Source organism: Tamandua tetradactyla, chromosome 23 (genome assembly GCF_023851605.1).
Source record: "Tamandua tetradactyla isolate mTamTet1 chromosome 23, mTamTet1.pri, whole genome shotgun sequence".
NCBI classification, from domain to species: domain Eukaryota; kingdom Metazoa; phylum Chordata; class Mammalia; order Pilosa; family Myrmecophagidae; genus Tamandua; species Tamandua tetradactyla.
In genome coordinates this window covers 55,534,914-55,546,027 of record NC_135349.1, presented here as the reverse complement: position 1 = coordinate 55,546,027, position 11,114 = coordinate 55,534,914, and the positions used below count along the sequence as shown (strand labels likewise).

At 61.0% G+C, this 11,114-nt stretch overlaps 2 protein-coding genes across 3 annotated transcripts; both read left to right on the top strand.

The window, feature by feature from the left end:
• The first annotated feature begins 245 nt into the window (after window positions 1–245).
• On the top strand, window positions 246–2,319 carry GFER (growth factor, augmenter of liver regeneration). Of its 2 annotated transcripts, none has more exons than XM_077142210.1 (3): window positions 246–582; window positions 998–1,197; window positions 2,103–2,319. In XM_077142210.1, the coding sequence occupies exons 1-3, from the start codon at window positions 322–324 to the stop codon at window positions 2,263–2,265; spliced, it is 624 nt and encodes a 207-aa protein (XP_076998325.1). In that variant the 5' UTR covers window positions 246–321; the 3' UTR covers window positions 2,266–2,319. The 2 variants fall into 2 exon arrangements, with proteins under 2 accessions (XP_076998325.1, XP_076998326.1); XM_077142211.1 differs by having other exon boundaries at window positions 247–582; window positions 1,001–1,197.
• A 2,826-nt stretch (window positions 2,320–5,145) lies between these two features.
• On the top strand, window positions 5,146–8,031 carry SYNGR3 (synaptogyrin 3). The gene is made up of 4 exons (XM_077142209.1): window positions 5,146–5,244; window positions 6,873–7,110; window positions 7,361–7,503; window positions 7,568–8,031. The coding sequence occupies exons 1-4, from the start codon at window positions 5,146–5,148 to the stop codon at window positions 7,775–7,777; spliced, it is 690 nt and encodes a 229-aa protein (XP_076998324.1). The 3' UTR covers window positions 7,778–8,031.
• The last annotated feature ends 3,083 nt before the right edge of the window (window positions 8,032–11,114 follow it).

Below are 11,114 nucleotides of genomic sequence, written 5' to 3'. Positions count from 1 at the left end.
CCCAGCTCCGCCTCCACCCCAGGGCGCAGCTCCGCCTCCAACCCGGGGCGCAGCTCCGCCTCCACTCAGGACCCCGCCCCCGACCCCGCCCCCAACGAGGACCCAGCCTCCGCGCCTGCGCCTGCGCCCCCGCCCCCGCCTGCACCCCAGCCCCCGGCTGCGCCCGCGACCCCGCCCGCGTCCCCGCCCGCGCCCGCGCCCGCGCCGCGCGCTCCCGGCTCCTGTGGCCGCGCCCTGGCGGCGGCGCGCGCGCTTGCCTGGAGACCGAAGTGGAGGCCTATTTGGAGGCCGACCTGGCCCGGCAACCACTGCGCGGGCAAGATGGCGGCGCCCGACGAGCGCGGGCGCTTCGGCCGCGGAAGCCTATTTTCTTTCTTACCCGGCGGTGCTCGCTCTGAGGTGCTGGACGATCTAGCGACCGATGCGCGAGGCCGGGGTGCGGGACGGAGAGAGGGCGCCTCCTCGGCCCCACCGCCAGTTGCGGCGCCAGCCTCCGAGTCTCAGGTCGCTGAGGACCTCGCCCGGAGGCGGGCCTGCCGGGCCTGCGTGGACTTCAAGACGTGGATGCGGACACAGCAGAAGGTGCAGATGCCCCGGGACGCCACTTGCCTTGCGAGGACCGCGAGGCCTGCGCAACCTCCCATCCCCGCCGCCCGCACGCTCTCCTCGGCCTCTGCTCCGGGCTCGCCTGCTTCAGGCCCCAGCCGCCCTCCTCAGCCCCGCGCACCTTCTCAGGTGCCCGGGGCAGGCTTCCCAAAGGCCCAGGATGAGCGGCCCCACAAGTCTCTTGCTTGACAGTCTTCTGTCGCCTAGAGTTGGCTACTCCTAAGCCTTGCCACCCAACATAGGCCCTGCCTCTTTCAGCTGTACGTGGGCCAGATGGGCTGCAGGGCTCCTACCCTGAGAATGGGGCCTCCAGCTGGGGCCGGAAAAGGGGTAGCTATGTGGGGTTCTGGTTGGGGGGAGATTGAACTGACCCTTGGTTGGCTTCCTTCAGCAGCGGGGGACCAAGTTTAGAGAGGATTGTCCCCAGGACCGCGAGGAACTGGGCCGCCACAGCTGGGCTGTCCTCCACACCCTGGCTGCCTACTACCCGGACCTTCCCACCCCAGAACAGCAGCAAGACATGGCCCAGTTCATACATTTATTTACCAAGTTTTATCCATGTGATGAGTGTGCTGAAGACATAAGGAAGAGGTGAGTTATGGCCGCACTACGTGTGGGTGACACAGTATTGTAAGGGGGAGCTTGGGTCTGAGGCCCCTAGCTGATGTCACAGAAGAGGTGCCTAGAAATGTCTGGAGAGTGACAAAGGTGCCACTGAGCTGGGACCATGAGCAGAGCAGGGAATGGGTCATCTGGGCCCCCCTCAAAGACCAAGCTGCCTGGGTCTGTGGCTGGGCCCTGCTTGCTGTGGCTACAGAGCCTTCCCAAGGGCTGGCCCTGCTTAGCACTGAAGGAGACTGGTCAGAGTAAGGAGGGGTCCACTTGCCTCAACATCTGGAGCAGGATGGCTGCTTTCAAGACTTTAGAGACCCACTGTTTTTGCTCCCAAGACGCATCTTTTCCTCGTTGAGGAAACCAAGAGCCATTATCAGGTGGACACAGGTGTTTCTGCCCTTCCCAGGGCCGACATATGGGGCAGGGCAGCCCTTACTGTTGGAAGTCTGGGCAGGAGAACAAGGCTCTCCCTGCGCTGAGGCTCTAGGGCCTCGGGTGCCAAGAAACCAGTCTGGTTTGCAGTTATGCCAGCATGCTGGTCCCACCTCTTCCACACTGCCTGGGGCCAGAGATTTCCTGTTAAAGGTTGTAAAGTTGCTGGGAGTGCCTGCAACTCTTTAATATTTGCCCGGGCTCCTTGACAATGTTTGCCTGCTCCCTGGGTGGTTTTTTGGCCAGCCTTGGGAGTCCCTGAAGGACCAGGACACTGCAGGGTCAACCCTGTTCTGGGATTACCCCGTCCCTTAGAGGACATTCCAGGTGTAGTTCTCAGCAGCTCCCCTGTCTTAGGAGCTGTCAAGGGGGCTGGCTAGGGGCAGAGACAGTGGGGCCACCGGCCTCCCCATACCATGCTCCATGTGCTTTGCCCCTCTCCCCCGCAGGATATACAGGAACCAGCCGGACACAAGCACGCGGGCGTGCTTCACGCAGTGGCTGTGCCGCCTGCACAACGAGGTGAACCGCAAGCTGGGCAAGCCTGACTTCGACTGCTCGCAGGTGGATGAGCGCTGGCGTGATGGCTGGAAGGATGGCTCCTGCGACTAGAGGGCAGCCGGTGGGCATGGGGATGGGCGCTCATTAAAGTGCGTCGGAGCCTGAGTATGTCCTGTGTGAATCAGGTCGTCCCCAGGATGCTGCCCGTGGGCCTTTCCCCCCTCAGGTGTGGAGTAGAAGTAGAGATGCCCACAGCAGACACCCCAATGGCCTCCTCAGCCAAGGCCATGTTGCCTCACAGCCCTCTGGGGCTACACTGCAGGTGAATGGGACGGGAAGGGCCAAGGCCACCACTCGCCATTGAGGACATGGCCTTCTGCCACCTCCACCCCCGGCACCCAGCTCCCCACAGGAAAGGAAGGGGCTGTAGCCGGATGATGGCCCTTCCCCAAGACCTCAGTTACTGTGAAGCTGTGAGAGCTGCAGCGCCTATGGCCACAGCAACTGTGCTTGCACCTCAGGAATGAGACCTGGGCTTGAGTCTCCTGCTCTGCTCAGCCCTATGGGGGTGGGGTTGTCTGAGGATCTGGTGTCCTCACAGCGCAGGTGGCACCTGTCCATCACACAGGTCCCCCGAGCAGTACTGGGACTGCCAGCAGGGGCTCACGTCCTCAGTTTGAAACCAAAATAAAATGCTGGAGAGGTGCCTGTGAACCTGAATTGTGTGTTCTCTGCTGGACTTGCGAGGAGTTGGGGGGGCCTGACTGCTTTTCGGCTGGGGACAGCAAGGAGGCCCGAGTGGCTGGAGCAGCCTGTGGTAAGGTCAGAGGGGAGGGGAGGCCTATGGCGGAGGATATGGCTTTGATTCCCAGTGTGAGGCGCAGCCCCTGTGGGCTTGGGGTGAAGGAATGGCAGGATCTGACCTTTGAAAGTCCCCTGTGGCCACTGCGCTGGGCCAAGGTCAGTGAGGAAGCTACAGCCACCTTTCAGCAGAGAGGGAGGCTCCCTCTGGGGGCAAGCAAAGGTTGGATGATAAATATATTTGAGATTTTCAGAGTCATGAGAATTTGGGGCCTGAAAAAGGAGCCCATAAAGTCTCTGTAAGGAGGTTTGGGGGTGAACGGGGCCCAGAGGTGCAACCCCCAGCCACCTGGATCTGCTCAGCCCTCTTGACTCCCAGCCAGAAAGGCCAATGACTGCATTCCCTGCCCCTGTGTTCTTAAGAGCTCCACCTCCTCCCCAGTGTGTCTCTGGTAGAGATGCCAACCTTTGGTGTGACCTCACCTGGCCTGGGAGCTGCAGGCCTCCACCTGACTGACAGATCAGAGCGCCCCGTGGCCCCAAGCAGAGGGGACACGAGACTTCCCGTTGGCTTCCAGAGCTGTAGACAGCTCCAACCCACTGCTTGTAATTGCTTTCCCTCCCAGCCTGCCTCACTTCCTTTCCCCCTAACTTCAACTTCCCCAAGGTTTTACCCCCCAATAAAAGCACACAAACTTTGCATCAGGTTCTATTTCCAAGGCTTCCAGGCTGAGACAGGCTTAGGGTTCTGGATAGATCTGATATTGGAGAGCCCAAGCAGGGGGAACAGGAGGAGGGGTCTCAGAGGCCGAGGACCCACAGCTCAAAGGGAACTGTGATGGGACAGCTGGGGAGAGGGTTTATTTTTCAAGATAGAAGCAGGTATACCTTATTTGGGTGCCGATGCCAAAATGATCAAGTAAAAGATGGCGAATGGGAAAGATGGGATTTGGTCAGTGTAACAACCTAGAAGATTGGTGGATGTGCTGGGCAGCACCCCTGGCCTCATGACACCCAGCTAGGCCCCTGCGGAGGTGAGCAAGCAGAGCCTGTGGGTCCCCGGGGGTGGGGTGCTGTCCTTCCCAGAGGCCTCTTGCACACACATACACACCCCGCTCCTACAAGCTACAGCCCCCCTCAGGTCCCAAAGGGGGAGGGCGCTGTGCACTCAAGTGCTGAAGCCACCCCACTCCCGAGCCAGACCTTCCCACTTCCACCCCCACCCACCCTGCATCTTTGGTTTCCCCTTCCCCCCACCATGGGCTCCTCCCTGGGCCTCGGCCCCCCACTCTCCTCCCCACCCCAACTGCAGCTCTACAGCCTCCTCACACCCAAAGCCAGCCCCTTTTGCCGGCTCCCTTCTGCACAGGACAGGCCCTGCTGTCAGAGGCCCTGGGTTCCAATCCCGGCCTGGGGGTGCTGTGTGCTCACACGGATGGGAAAGGGGTAAGAGGCCTGGCCTCCACCAGGAATCACAGGCTTGGTCCTGGAAATGTTGAGTGGGTGAAGTCACTTCTCATGACCTAAGACAGAAACCCACTAGTGGCTCGGGACCCTGACAGGTGTGCTGGAAGGGACCCCTCACCTGTGGCGCGCGGGGCAGTGTGGAAGGGATTCGGCAGGGACAGGGGACAACGAGGCACCTACTCGACTGAGCTCCCCACCTTTGATGCTTCTCCCCAAACCTCCGCGAAATCAGCGGGACCCACAAATGGGGAGGGGTCAGGGAGACCTGAAAGGATCAGGGGTGCCCCAATGCCCTCCCCCCAGATGTGGGCTCTGCCATGCTCCCCTCCCAGCTTCCCTATCAGCGGGGTCAGGGCCATCTGCTGGGGGGTTCAGCCCCTGCCCTGCCCCGCTGGGGCCCGGGACGCCCCCTCCAAGAGGCAGTGGGTGCGGGGGTGCCCCGAGGATGGGCAGGCCATGGTCAAGCAGGTGATGGGGGGCCTGAGGGCGGGGCGGAGAGGGGAGGAGGACTCTGGCCCCGCGCGTGGATTAGGTGGGGGGAGGCGCAGGCTCGGCCCCGCCCCGCGCGCCCCCGCCGCGGACAGCGCGCGCTCTCGGGAGGCGGCGGCGGCCGCAGCTGTAGCAGCATCGCGGGCAGCCGCGGGCGGTCTCGGACCCGGCCGGCCGGCCGGACGGACGAGAGGACAGAGGGCGGCAGGGGCGCGCGGCCCGGCCCCGCGGGCCATGGAGGGGGCGTCGTTCGGCGCGGGCCGCGCGGGGGTCGCCTTGGACCCCGTGAGCTTCGCGCGGCGGCCCCAGACCCTGCTGCGGGTCGTGTCCTGGGTGAGTGGCCCCCGCCGCGCCCCCGACCCCCGCCCCGACCCTCCTCCTCCCCCGGTCCCTCCCCGGCACGGCCGCAGGTTGGGGTGACGTCACCGGGCTGGGCGCGCCCACCTGCGGGCGGGGGAGGGGCGGGCGGCCTCTGCCCGGGTCCTTGAGAGGTCACCGCCGGCCGCCCCCTCCCCGCGACGCTCCCTTAGGTCGACCTTCCCCAGCTTCCTCAGCCCTCGCTCCGTTTGCGGGTTCTCACGACCTGGAAGCCGGCGCCGGGATGGGGGTGGGACTCGCCAAGGGACTTGGGGGTTCAGCCCCAGCACGGGGTGGGGGGTCTACGGGAACCGAGAGGTTTCAGACAGAGCCCCATACCTACCCCCTACACCTTCCAGGTTCCTGCGGAGGGAGCTGGCCCCTCTCAGGGCCCCCAGGTGCAGCTGTGAGTTGGGGTGGGGCTCTGGGGCTTCTTCTGGGTGGGGCAGCCAGCAGGGGCTCTGCACTGGGAGGACTTCCTGGAGGCGGCGTGGGAAGGGCACGTTTGTAGGCAGTCTAGCTCACTGGGCATCCCTAGCCAGGTGGCTCGCCCCTTCTTACCCTTACAGGCAGGGAAGATGTGAGGCGGGTGCCATTCCACCTCAAGCCCTGTGGTCAAGCAGGGCGGTCCCTAGGGGGCAGGAGGCCGCAGGTCACCCCTGAGTGACTCTGACCATACTGAGAAGCCGAAGCGCTGCTGGACCACTCTGTGGGGACGTGGCCACGCCCTGCACCTCAGTTTCCCCCTGGACTAAACGGAGAGCTTGGTCTCTCCGAGGTGGAGCAGGAACAAGGCGAGGTGAAGTTGGAACTAGAGCTCTTTTCTTGGAAACACGGGGCTACCCAGAGCTAAACGAGAAGGTCTGCTTTACAGTGACCTGGGCTGCCAGCCTGCCTGCCTATCGCCGTGGGCGCAGGATGCTGAGGGCTGACTGAACCCGAGGTCACATGTTATTACGGTGATCTCAACAGTAACCGCAGTCATGGCACCCCTCCCGCGCCCCTCCGGGGCGGGACCCCAGGGGGACATTAAGTCTCTGTGCTCACACTCCTTGAGCTGTGTGCCTCTTCCTCCCGTTTGGCTCGCTACAAACGGGCCACGCACCTCCTCAGTGCCGAGGGCCGCTCCGCGCAGGGGCTGGACGCAGCTCTGGGCAGCTGACCCTCCTTAACCTGCCAACGCTGTGACCTCCCGCGGGTCCCGCCCCGCGGCTCCGGACGAGGTGCCTGCTCCCACACCCTCGGCTGGGCTCTGGGGCCACACCGCCGGCCCCACGCGGGGTGACTGGGCTTGACTCTTAGCCTCGGTCCCTGTCCTCCACCAGTCGCGTCGCCCACGGGAGCGCCAGCCTCTCGCTCAGAGAGGGGACAGGGACCCGGTCTGGGCGAAGGCAACTCAGGGAGCGACTGCAGGAGTGTAGCCGTCTGCCCGGTAGCTGCCCCCCACAGGCACACAGTCACTAGGTGTGGCGTGGCGCAGGGCTGGGAAGGGGTGCCACGGCCCGCCTGCCTCCCGGAGGTGGGGCCTGGGGCGGGGGTCGCGGCGTGGAGCCCGGGGCGGGGGCAGCCCTCGCATCCCTGACCGCCGCGCGCCCGCGCCGCAGGTGTTCTCCATCGCCGTCTTCGGGCCCATAGTCAACGAGGGCTACGTGAACGCCGACAGCGGGCCCGAGCTGCGCTGCGTCTTCAACGGGAACGCGGGCGCCTGCCGCTTCGGCGTCGCGCTGGGCCTCGGCGCCTTCCTCGCCTGCGCCGCCTTCCTGCTGCTCGACGCGCGCTTCCAGCAGATCAGCAGTGTCCGCGACCGCCGCCGCGCGGTGCTGCTGGACCTGGGGTTCTCCGGTAGGCGGGGCAGGACGTGATTGAAAGGGGGTGGGCGTGGTCTGGCGCTGTAGGCGGGGCCAGAGCTCAGCGGGTTTCTCTGAGGGTGGGGGCCGGATGCGGGCGTGGTCGGGGCGGGGTCATGATGTGTGGGCGGGGCCAGGGCGCGAGGGGGCGGTGTCGCGTGGGCAGAACCGGGATGCGTGGGTGGAGCCTCGTGGGCGGGGTCAGGCCGGGGCGTGGCCTCCGTGACCCGCGCCCGGGTCCGCAGGGCTGTGGTCCTTCCTGTGGTTCGTGGGCTTCTGCTTCCTCACCAACCAGTGGCAGCGCACGGCGCCCGGGCCCGGCACTGCGCAGGCGGGGGACGCGGCCCGGGCCGCCATCGCCTTCAGCTTCTTCTCCGTCCTCAGCTGGGTGAGTGCGGGGCCGGGTGCGGGCGGGGGTGCGGGCGGCCGCGACTGACCCGATGCCCCCGCAGGTGGCCCTCACCGTGAAGGCGCTGCAGCGGTTCCGCCTGGGCACCGACATGGCGCTCTTCGCCACCGAGCAGCTGGGCGCGGGCGCGGCCCAGGCCTACCCCGGCTACCCGGTGGGCAGCGGCGTGGAGGGCCCCGAGACCTACCAGAGCCCGCCCTTCACCGAGACCCTGGACGCCAGCCCCAAAGGCTACCAGGTGCCCGCCTACTAGCGGCCGCGACAGAGGGCTACCAGGGTGGGCTGCCCTGCGTCAGGAGGGGTGGCCCGGGCGTGGGGGTGGCTGCCCCCCGGAAACCCCCCAGGCCCTTCAGGCCCAGCCCGGGTCTGAGGCCCTGAGACGGGATGGCACTGCTCAGGTGGGTGTCCTCCACCGTTGACAGGATGGTCATGGGTTCTGGGGCCGCTCCCTCACAGGTGGGCCTGGGGCTCACCTGTCCACTGCCCTCTAAGCAGGGGGCAGGGGCTGCCGGGGGCAGGGGCACAGCTGAGGGCTGTCCCTGCGCAGGGCCCCAGGGAGCTTGGCCGTGGCCCCCTTGGGAGCCCCTGTGGGAGGCACCTGCCCTCGCCTGCCGGGTGGCTCGCGGTGTCGGGCAGGGCCAGCTGGCTGCTTAGTCTCCCAGCCCACCTAGAGCAGCCCCAGCCTGTCGGTGTCGTGATCATGGCCACATCTTCAGGTGTCACTTCTCCTAGCCCCACAAGCTTCTCCTCTGTCTGCACTCCCCCCCTTCTCCCCACCTGCCCTGCCCCCCCCTGCTCCTCACGCCCCCACCCCCGCGTGGGTGCTTCTAGCCAGGAAGGTACAGGATGGCTCTGGCCTGGGACCCTGCCCAAGGGAGGTGCAGGGCTCACAAGCACCTGGCTTTGAAGGAGAGGGGCCTGGGGGTACCGTCTGCCCACAGTGCCCGAGGAGGTGGCCATTCCCCCACAGACCCCTTTACCTTGGTTTCCAGGCCCTATCCCATCCCACCCTGCACCCCCTGCCCAGCTCAAGGTCGGGGGTCCCCACACATAGCTGACTACTTGTGCATTGCTCCAAGCTGGCTTTTCACATTAACTTGATACCAAATGCAGTGGCCACATTTCATTCCTGGGGACAGATGCCTCCCCGGGATAGCAGTCGCGTGACAGCCCTGTACATTGTAGTGTAGACCGCCTGTGCGTGGAGACTTCAGTGAACATGTTTACAATTTTTGTATGTATTGACCCCTCCCTCCCTGTTCTGGAAGAACAATCCATGATCGTGCATTTTCAGTGTCCGGTGTCCCAACTGTGACTTCTTTACAATAAAGGCTGAAAACGAGTTTATGGTGGCCTGTGCACTCCTGCTTTCATTTCTCTTCCTGCCCCTCGTGGTGCCTGGGGCGGAGTCTGGGGCTCCAGGAGAAGAATCCTGTAATCTGTAAAACTGTCTAGTGTTGAACCATCTTTGCATTCCAGGAAAAAAACAAAACACACTATTTTGGCCTCAGTATATTCCTTTAACACACTGTGAGTTTGTTCATTTTTAAAGTACTTTTGCTTCTATGTTTTTAAGTAGGATTGGTTTGTAATTTTACTCTAATGTCTTTATCCCATATTAAGTTGATTGGTTTGGATAGCTTAATAATTGTTAGTATGTTCTGGAACAATTTAATTAAGATAACCACTTTTTGTTTCTTGAAGTTTCAGGCAGTACTCATAAAATTGTCTGAACTGGAACCTTCTTTGTGGTTGAGAGGGTTCAGGATGTCCTCTGGCTTCCATTTCGGTTTTCTTCAGGTTTCCTATGGCTTATTGGGTCCAAGTTTGGTAATTTATATTTAGAAAGTTGTCTGTTTCATCTGTTTTTCAAATTTCTGGACAGTGGTTTTCTCAATATTCTGTGGCTTTAAAAACATTTCTGTACTTTGTTTCTTTTAAATTCTTAGTATTAGTTTGTTTATTTTTTTAACCTAATTTTTAATTGGTTTTCTGTTGCACTCATTTAAATCTGTATCTCCACCTTCTACTTTCTGTGACCTGTTTTCTTTATAACTTTGAGTTGAAAACTTAGCTTATTTTCAATCTTTGTCTTCTAATACACACATTTAAGGATTCAGATTTCCCAGTCTAATATAGCTGCATGTAGCTAAAAGTCATCTCCCAGCCCCACCAAATTTGATATATAGTAGTTTCCTTCTTCCTTTTGTTCTTCTTGAAACAATCTCAGACTATATAAAGTTAAAAATAACAGCACAGATAACTTACTCCCCCAACCCTGAATATCTGGGAGATGGATTGATGGACGTTCTATAACAGCCAATGCCGTGCCCATCACCACCTGCTTCACTGGCTTTGCAGGACATTCTCCTCCAATGGCGATGCAACCAACACCAGCATCCAAATTGGGACGTTAACCTCAGTATGCCCCAGCAGCTTGATCTAGTGACTGCCACTGTGTGTGACGCCTTCCCCCAAGGTGGTCAGGTCTTCAGCTGGTGAATCTGCCACTGGGGCAGGGCGTGGTGGGGGGCTCAGTGCCACTCCACATGGGGATCCACTGTGGGCAGGCTGGCACCGGCCTCCCTGCAGACGGGGGCGAGTACACGGTGTCTCTGGGGGCCACTGTAAGGACACCTGGCACCGCTCCCTCTTTAACCTGCTCACTGAGGCCCAGCACAGACATCTGCCCAAGCCCCTGAGGGGAGGGGTCTGTGCCACCATGCAGGGGCCAGCTCCTGCTGCCCAGCTGTCTGCAGCTGCTCAGTTCCACCTTTGGCCCAGTGGCATCCAGAAGGGATGCGTTTCCCTCAATGTAGAGGACACCTTTCCTGCACCGTTACTGCTGATGCAGCCACGATGACCAAGGCGGGCAGGCCAGCCTTCTCCGCAGCCAAGTGACCCTCTGCTCCTTGGTCACTAATATTTTCTGGGGAGGCATGTTGAGCCTCTCTAAACTTCAGAGGCTTTTATTGATATGTTGAGATCACTGTGGAGTCACAAATTTTTTTTTTCTTCATGAATAGGATTTGTTGAGATCAGTACTTGTTTTGATGCTCAAATTATCCTAGGTTTGCCAGTGGGTGCCCATTCTGTCTGACTCCATGTCCTATGGACATTACTCCATAATTCTTCCACCAGTTCCTTATTTTCTGGCAACGTATGATGTTCAAGACTCATCTTGTACTTTCCCAGGCCCAGATCCCAAATCAGGCGATTTCCCAAGAAGCTCTTGTGCTTTTTAGTAGAGAATGGTATTTAGAAGCCAAGCACGGGGTGAGGAGGGGTGTGCTCTGAGGCATTGGGTTGATGCTGCTCCCTGGCCCTCTCAGTGGATAGAGCTCGCACACACTCATGCATGCGCAAACATTCATGCATACGCAAACACACACACACTCCCATGCGTACACACACGTGCATGCACACATACATACATGTGCACTTGTGCATACACGCATTGTGCACACTCATGCACACTCACGCACATTTGTACACTCACCACACACATGCACACTCACACATTCACATCTATATTTATTTTGCTATCTATCTGTACTGAAAATCAGAAGTCACACCAAATCTCTAATCCC